Source organism: Heterodontus francisci, chromosome 34, assembly GCF_036365525.1.
Source record: "Heterodontus francisci isolate sHetFra1 chromosome 34, sHetFra1.hap1, whole genome shotgun sequence".
In the NCBI taxonomy this organism is placed as follows: domain Eukaryota; kingdom Metazoa; phylum Chordata; class Chondrichthyes; order Heterodontiformes; family Heterodontidae; genus Heterodontus; species Heterodontus francisci.
The window spans coordinates 32,409,065-32,418,096 of record NC_090404.1 but is presented as its reverse complement, the minus strand read 5'-3'; the positions used below and the strand labels follow the sequence as shown (position 1 = coordinate 32,418,096).

Here is a 9,032-nt window from a genome sequence, read left to right as displayed (position 1 = left end):
TGGCGCTGAAACCAGTGACCATCTGTGCTTGGATGTGAGAGTCCATCCTGAAGCGCACATACTCACTGGCCCTCCGGTGCAGGGCATCGGTGACCTCCCTGATGCAGCTGTGCACTGCTGACTGTGTGACTCCATAAAGGTCTCTGGTGGGCCCCTGAAATGCTGCACAAGCGTCAAACTTAAGAACCGCTGCCACTATGGAGACCGCAGGCATAGGATGTCCACCGTTGAGGTCATCGTTGAGCAGGGCACAGAGATGTGTCATCACCCTCTTTACATGCGCAATCACCTGTGAAACCAGGGCTCTGACATTCGATGGCATGACATGTGTGGCCTGTAGCTGCACGGCTCCTGTAATGGTGATCTCCCCATGGGGGCTGCTGCTCACGACCAGAGGCCTCTACGTGGACCATACCTGCCTGTTGATTTTGCCTCCAGCACTTAGAGATCCTCAGGAGCAGACGATCACACAATGTAGGATGAGCCATTCCCATTTCCATGTGATCAATAAAACTGAGCCATTCATTTATTCGAAGGTTCCTAACAGGGCAGGGATTGGTGTTGGCAGGTACATCAGGTGCTTTCATGGATCAACTATGCGCTTTGGCATGGCATTGCCCATCTTGTCCAACACTCAGAGTGGCACAGCATGACCACATCAATATCCTACCAGCTGCATCGATTGCGACCACCATCCATATAACTTTAACGTTCCTACCCTTTCTGGCACCCTCCCCACACACAGGGTGTCGAGAGTGCCATTGCTCCTTCACATGCACAAACAAATGCAGAGCCTACACTGCTTACGGAGGGAGGGTACTCAGTACCTCCCCTCATGCCTGCAGAGCTTTCCCTCCAGTAATCCCAGACCCCCTTCCTTCTCCATTATTGAATGCAGAATGAGACCCCTGTGTTCCCCCTTCCTCCCTTTTCGAATTCAGAGTGAGATCCCTGTAATCCCCCCTCCCTCCTCCCTTCCAGTGTGCAGAGTTCAGACCCCTGTATATCTAGACTTAGCTTCACTGTCCAGACTCCTGCTTCGGCTGCCAGTCCGGTTTTCTATTCGTGAACGCGACGGCACGTGACGGCCGCCCATGCTATGTAAAATGAGGAAGTGCGGAGTGAGAGGCGGCGGGATGGATAATCTGCAGAGGTAAGTACAATTCTACATATTCCAGTTGGGGTGCCGCCGCAGAGCGGCTGTGGTGGGGGGCGGTGTTGAGTTGGGGTGCACACCGAGGACCCGCCACCACCGGAAATTTGCGGTGGGCCCTTCCCCACGTCGCGCGTCAAGGCGGACCTCTTTCCATAGTATTTTGCCTGCCCCCACGTCGTGAACCGCGGGGTCGAGGGTCCTGTAAAATTCAACCCAATGAGTGTAGAATTAAAACAAAAACAAGAAATGCTGGAATCACTCAGCAGGTCTGGCAGCATCTGTGGAAAGAGAAGCAGAGTGTAGAATTAAACCCAGTCAGTCAGCACATTCAGGAGAGGAGAAGGAGGGGAACCAGTGAGTGCAGAACTCATCTTCTTGTCAGTTATTCTCTGTGATCCTCTGTCCTATCAACACCTTCCCTTTTGTTATCTCTTGCCCCAGCCCTGCTTTATTTGCTTCTAACCTATTACATTTCCAACCTTTGCCTGTTCTGATGAAAGGTCACTGACTTTAATCGTTAATTCTGTTTCTCTCTCCACAGATGCTGCCAGACTGCCGGGTATTTCCAGCATTTTTTTTTTGTTTTTATTATATTAGTGCTGAACTAAAGCTGTCATTCTTTACCATACCGCTGGCAAGTTTCTCCACATCTGTGAAGATAAACTCAAACTAATTACATATTGCTTAAATTTAATGTAAGCATTGAATGAATTCACATTATAAGTAAATGTGTAGTTGTCAGCAATTAATCCTCAGTTATCTAATCATCAGTTATTATTAAACAATTTGTGTTTCCAACAACAGATATAGCGCTCTCTAGTGACTGCACCTTGATATGATGGGAAAGATTCTGTGCGAGCGTGACCCTAAAAGATATGCCGCTAAAAGTACCAAGAAAAAAATTAATTTAAGTTCATTAAGGAAAATACAGCAGAATCAAGATGTATTAAATACCAATATGAGTGCTTCCTCGTTAGTATAGTGGCTAGTATCCCCTGACACGCGGGAGACCGGTGTTTAATTCCCCGACGGGGAGGCGTGAGTGTTTCGGAGGCGACCCGAGGGCGGAAAGGGTCAGATGTTTCAGGGCGGCACAGTGGCACAGTCGCACAGCTCCAGGGACCTGGGTTCGATTCTGGGCACTGCCTGTGCGGAGTTTGCAAGTTCTCCCTGTGACCACGTGGGTTTCCGCCGGGTGCTCCAGTTTCCTCCCACAGCCAAAGACTTGCAGGTTGATAGGTAAATTGGCCGTTGTAAATTGCCCCCAGTGTTGGTAGGTGGTAGGAGAATGGTGGGGATGTTATAGGGAATGTGGGATTAACGTAAAATTAGTATAAATAGGTGGTTGTTGGTCGGCACGGATTCGGTGGGCCGAAGGGCCTATTTCAGTGCTGCATCTCTCTATGACTATGACTGTATGACTAAAAGTGAAGCCTGGAGTGTAAAAAAGGCGTAGAGATAGGAATGAAAAATATGAATGTAGCAAGTGAAGAAGATGTAAACAATTGTTTTTTTTTCCGTTACATTCTGCCGGGAAAAAAAATCAAACTCTGGACCGAGTGTAGCAACACAGGCTGCAAACAATCTAAATACTATTTTGCCTCAGTTTTTACTAAGGAGGGGGCAGCTAATAGATTTTATCTGGAAATGGGAACTAGAGGGTCTTTCAGAGGTTAGCTGTGATGCTATTCACACTCTCGTCAGCATGGTTGTTTAACAGCTGTGAAAACTGAAGATGAATCCATCTCAGGGGTTTGATGAGATGCATTCCAGGATCCATATAGAAATATGGGTGAAAGTAAAAGTACATTGAGCACAAATTTAGAAGAAATTATTCAAATCCGGAGAGTTGTCTGTGGCAGAAAAAGCAGATCTATGCCATTTTTTAAGGTTGGAAACGTGACCCTGGAAACTGCAGACCTGTGAGTTACATGTACATTGTGGGTAAAGCTGTGAAAACACTTATTAAAAATAAGATCATGGAGCATCTGGGTAGAAATATAATCTTAAAATATATTCAATGTGTTTTCACGAATGGGAGAGATTTGCCAACCTAGTTAGTTAGTTTTCTTCCAGCGTGTGATAGGAGCTTGATAGGGTTAAGGCAGTGAATGTGCTGCACTTGGACTTGTGTAAACGTCCTCTGAAAAGGATGGGACTGTGAAGTATAAAGCAGAAATCTGTCAAAATATTTAAAAATCGATTTGTAGTTGTTTGATCGATATACCCCAAAGGCTAGTGATATAGGCATTGTCATTGCCCTGGAAAAATGTTGCCAGCAATTTCCACAGAGATCTGTTTTGGATCACGTTAGTTGAATAGCTTTTAAGTGATTGGGAATGAGGATTCACCAGAGAAACACTACATTTGCGTGTGAAATAAAACAATGCAGGTGGTGGACTACAAAGCTGAAGAGGATAAGCTACGGGAGAATTAGATTACATACAAAATGGCAGACAGGCGACAAATGACATTTAATGTCTATAAATGCATAGTACGTCACATGGAGAGAAGAAATTCAAACAATGGACCGTCACTTAAATTAAAAGAAATTAATTTGCATGGAAAATAAATAAAATGTGCTGTATTTTTTGATTGACAATAAATTGAAGCTATCACAACAATGAACACAGCAAATTCAACATTGGAATGTATCAAAGGGGATGATTTTGAGCAGAAATCATGCGGTAATCTTGTCACCTTATAAATCATTGCTGCGACCTCACTTAGAACGCTGCATACTTTCTGGACACCGCAGGATATTGCAGCTATTGCATGGACACTAAAGAGAGTAAACAGAATGATTAACGTGACAGATTGAATTGGATTGTGAGGAACGATTATGTATATTGAGCATATTCTCATTGGAAAATGGAAGGTCGAGGGTTGGTATGCTTTCTGATTTCCAGATTCAAATGGGACTAGATAATGTAAAGCTCGACAAGTTTTCCAGAACAGGAGAACCAGAGGTCAGAGGCTGTGATGAAGGGAATAAATTAAAAACCAATCTACAGAAGCAATACTTCACTGAGTGGTCGATCTGTGGAGCAAACTCCCTACAACTAAGTTGGAAGCAGTTAATATTGATTCTTACAATGCAAATTAGGCAGATTTCATTCACAGGATACCATTTTGGGATACGGTATGTGAGAAATTTGGGACATGACATGTGGTAAATGTAGGAAGTGCGGTATTGCTCGAGAGGAAGAGGTGACTGCGTAAATATGGTTCTCAAATTTCTCCACCACGGGGGTGTAGCTTGCCTCATGTCTCAGTCTGTTGTAGGCTAATTTATAACGATTGCTGTGATTCATTCAAAAAATCTATTGACATTGTTTCATGGGAACCATCGCACTACTTGGATGGTCGAAGGCAAAGTGACTGGAGTGCATAGTCGATAGTGAATATCATTTAATTTGATGCATTTTTTTTCTGATTTGGATCTTTATTGACTGTATCCCTTTTTAAAAGGAGGCACTTTTTTTCCTAATGATTTTATTCAGTTTTATGGAACAGGGGTGTTGACATAATTGGCCAATGAAAAGAGTGGAAGGCGAACAGTCTCTTTCCTCCAGCATTTCCACTGTTCCCATGTTTATAGGTACATGTGTGCGTCTGTGAGGTGGTGCCTATGGATTGGAAAACTATGCATGGGGCAGTAGACGATTCAATTTCAGAGCCTATCCTACCCTTAAGGCACTAAACATTCCCAGCAGACATAGTGATGCCCCGTCATTAAACAGTTAAACTTGATATCTGATAATAGATCAGATGTCCGACTCTGTCTCCCATGTGACTGTAGCGATACTTCTGTACCGTTGGGGCTGATGTGAATGTTCGACGCTCGAGTCAGCATGGGGAAGGGAACCAGAAACTAAGTAAGAGGCATGTTACAACGCTGAATTGCGTGGCTTTGTTTATGCATCCTTAAATTCACACAATGGAGATGCATCTCAAATCGAGTGACGTTCTCAGGGAGGGGAGTCCTATGTGACATGAATAAGAACAGCAATGGAAGGAATATACCGTGCAATTGATGTTGGAGTTTATCATTTTCGTCATTTAAACAATTTAAGAATTAGACTCAGTGGATAGTTCACTCCATTCTTTATCTCCTCTCTGAATTTTCTCTGGGTTCCTGCATAAATAAACGGATTGACCCAGGAACTCAAAAGCTGAAGCATATATCCGCCTTCCTGCAGAATAAAATTTGATTGATTAAAATTGGAACCAGAAAAATAAGTAAATTTCGCAATTCGGATATAAAGAAAATTTATAAGAAATGGCAAATATAACAGGATGAAACTGCCCGAGATGCAGAAAAGTAAAACGATGGATTTTTTCCGGCTTTCCATCTCTGGGTCACTTTGGGTATGTCCATTTCTGTGGGCTCGGAGTCTCCTGCGGGATCCACTGGCCGCTAGAATGTGTCTGACGGTCAGGGCATTGAGCAGTAAAATCAGAATGAATGGGAGACAAGGAGTTAAAATGCGGTGAATCCAGTCATATGCGACCCATGCAGGTGACGTATAAAATATTAATTTTATGCTGCAGAACCAGGGTACACTGTTAATTATATACAAAGGTTTATATATAAAATACAAGAAGATGTTTTTTAAACAACTCACGACAGACACGATTCCTATAACCCAAGCTGCCGTTTTCTCGGTGCAGTATTTTATTTTCAGCTTCGGGCAACAAATGGCCATGTATCGATCAAAGGTGAACGTGACTGTTATCCAGACAGAACTGTCTACGATGGCATTGTTTAGGACAACACGAAGACTGCATACGGGCGTGATGGACAAGAAACTGTCTGGGAAATAAACACCAGCAATCCGGTTGAATATCACAGCAGTGATCATAACCAGGAGATCCGTCACCGCCATGGACATCAGGTAGTAAGTGATACATCTGGAGAGTCCGCATCTTCCTCGGGACAGGATCACAATCACTGCTAAGTTAGCTGTAATAGAGGCAGAGAGATTGAGAGAAAGAGGGAGAGTGTATACGTGTGTGAGCGAGAGCGAACTGGAAATTTGTTGGTCCAAATTCGAACAAAATCATCCTATTTATAGAATTCGGTATTAAATTCACAGCTTTGACACATGATCTTGAGTAGACAACTATTGCTTAACCTCTCAGCACTTGTTTCTGTGTTTAGAATTATCATCTAAATTGAAGATAAGCCAGGTCATTAACAACAAAATATAATGTAATACAATGAAACATAATGGAGAACAAGAAGGCATCGAAAATCCATTGCAACCAAAATAGGAACATGAAGCAGACAAGAAAAATAACATCAGTAACATATTTTAGCAGATATTTAAGAGGGCAAAACATACAATCACCGACAATAAACTAACAAGAAAGGGTGGGCGGGGCGGGAAACTTACATTTAAAAAGGAGTATATTCTGCTAAGGACCTAAAACGCCCTCATCCGATGAATTACCGTAAAATGAATCATTGTTGGAAGATTCGACTGTCAACGTGCTCGAAAAGAAGCTCAAACAGATAGAAGGAGAGACAGTGTTTTCTAAATTCCGGAGGGGATGTTATTGAAGATGTTAGCCTAACTCTGACCGATTCTCTCGTTATTCACCTGGGAATTTCGGTGTCGATTTAAACCACCAGAGGAAAGTTCCCTCTGACAATGCAGCAGTACCCCAGTACTGTGCTGAGCTGCCGGCATAGCTTCGTCCTATCATGGGTATTGAAATTGAAACTTTTTGACTCAGATGCGAGAGATGCCATCAATTATACAAAATATGGAGAAAAGATTGAAGACGGGAACATGGGACATGACCAGCGGCTTGGAGCAGAAGAAACATTCACACTGAGTAGTGGTCACTGTAGAGCAGTCAGCAGCAACTAATGTGGAAGAGGAGAGCCGGGCTGCAGCAGTGAGAGTACAGACTGAGAGCAGAAACACTGAGCGCTCTGGGTTTAGGGGAAGTACGGATTCATTCATAAAATGGCCACTTGTTACATTTCTTATATTTCTGTCAACAACTCGATGCTTTAGAATGTTCCTTCAATAAATTCAGTAATTAAATTCAGTCAAGAGTTATTTAATTATTGAATAACTTTAGTCAGTGAATCATTTGTGAAAATCAGACATCAACACTTACTGCCAGTAACGCTATATATCTCCACATACACCGTGATAACAGTGTGATAATTCACCCACAGTGAACTGTGCCAATAACACACAAAAATTACATTTTCACCGTGATAACAGTATGATACTTCACCCACAGTGAACAGTATCAGTAATACAATCGAACTACATTTACACTGTGATAACAAAGTGATAATTCCCCCCACAGTGAACAGAATGGAACTGCAGTTACGCCGTGAAATGGCACAAGGGAAGGGGTGAAATTAGTGGCACTAAATTCTCCTTTTAAGTAGGAGAAAGTACACTTTATAATGGGAAAATGATATGGCTGAAGAGGAGAAATTATGCCGTGAAAGTAGAACCTGATGCTGGCAAGTGGGAGAGCTTATGGGCAATGTTGAAACATTCTTCCAGTAATAGGGAGAAATTACACTTCTGAAGGGGAAAAACGATATAATTAGTGACGGGAAATTATATCAGTAAATGGGGAAAAACAGCCGTTAAGATGAAGAATTTATAGCATTAAAATGGAAAAGAATGATCATGTAAAGGGGGAAAATTATACCAATTGGAGGGACGCAATTAAGTCCCGTTAAGGTGGAGAAATTAACACGTTACAGAAAGAAAGGATATTCATAACGTAGAGAAGTGTTACTGGTAAATGAAAGCAGTGACACAGATAAGCAATGATTCCTGTAATGAATAATTAACTACAACACCTTACCTGGAACCCCGATAGCTGCAAGGATAGGATAATAAATGGCAAACACCAGGCCTGTTGGTGCTACGTGCATTTCTCTCAGGAGCTCTGAGCACGCTCTCAACTACACCATAAGATTATCACATTTATACCGATGTCAAGCTCCAGGGAAATAATTAGATGGTTTCATGTTTTGCATTAATTGCATAAGCAGATTAGTGCAGTAGCTGCCAGAGTCATGTTGTTGTTTTGATGGAATGGAATGGTTTTCCAAGGGACTTGACACATCTCTAAAGTGAACTATCCAGAGATTATTATACGATCCTAGTTACAGTTACGATAATGAAAAACTTCAAGAAGCGGTAGCGATGGTGAAAGAGAACGTTTTATACGAGGAATCATCAGATTGTAAACATTTTGATGTTGAGTTAAGTGGCCTCGGCACAAGATGTAACTGACAGAGATATGCCAGTCCTGAAGGAAGTTGTAGCCAAGTTCTCTCTTCTGATCACTCTTCAGCTCCTGTCAATATGATCTGGGGCACATACACCTGAATCCAAATCTGTCTGAGACGGTGCATACACTTCAACATGGCTGAATGTATTCAGCGCAGATCACCCGAGGCCAACGTGGGTACTTTCAGTGCGCATAGGTGCAATTATGCATGTTTATGCTTTGTGTGAAAACGTCCAGTTCAGCACGGTTGAGTTCACTATTGATGGTCTATTTCAGTACCGTTATGTTCAGTGAAAACATGTCCAGTTGAACGCATTTACATTTCGTGTGGACAGGTAAAGGTCGTCACGGTTACATGCTGTGTGGAGAGGTCAATTTCAGAACGGTTATAATCTGTGTTCATAGGTTTCGTTCAGCACAGTTACTCCGTTGTTGACTGGTTCAGTTCGGTTACATTCCATGTGCAAAGGTCCAGTTGTGCATGCCAATTCTCAGTGTTGAAAAGTCCAATTCAATACGGTGTTACAACCAAGGCAGGAGCAATCCACTGTCAATTCAGTCCCATCACTCCGCAGGTCGCAGCATATTATTTAAA

The 9,032-nt window shown here is 42.6% G+C and overlaps 1 protein-coding gene across 1 annotated transcript; it reads right to left on the bottom strand.

The window, feature by feature from the left end:
- Positions 1-5,214: 5,214 nt before the first annotated feature.
- On the bottom strand, positions 5,215-8,075 carry LOC137348522 (probable G-protein coupled receptor 139). Its single transcript, XM_068013830.1, has 2 exons — positions 8,006-8,075; positions 5,215-6,122 (listed from the first exon to the last, which is right to left on the bottom strand). The coding sequence occupies exons 1-2, from the start codon at positions 8,073-8,075 to the stop codon at positions 5,215-5,217; spliced, it is 978 nt and encodes a 325-aa protein (XP_067869931.1).
- Positions 8,076-9,032: the final 957 nt, after the last annotated feature.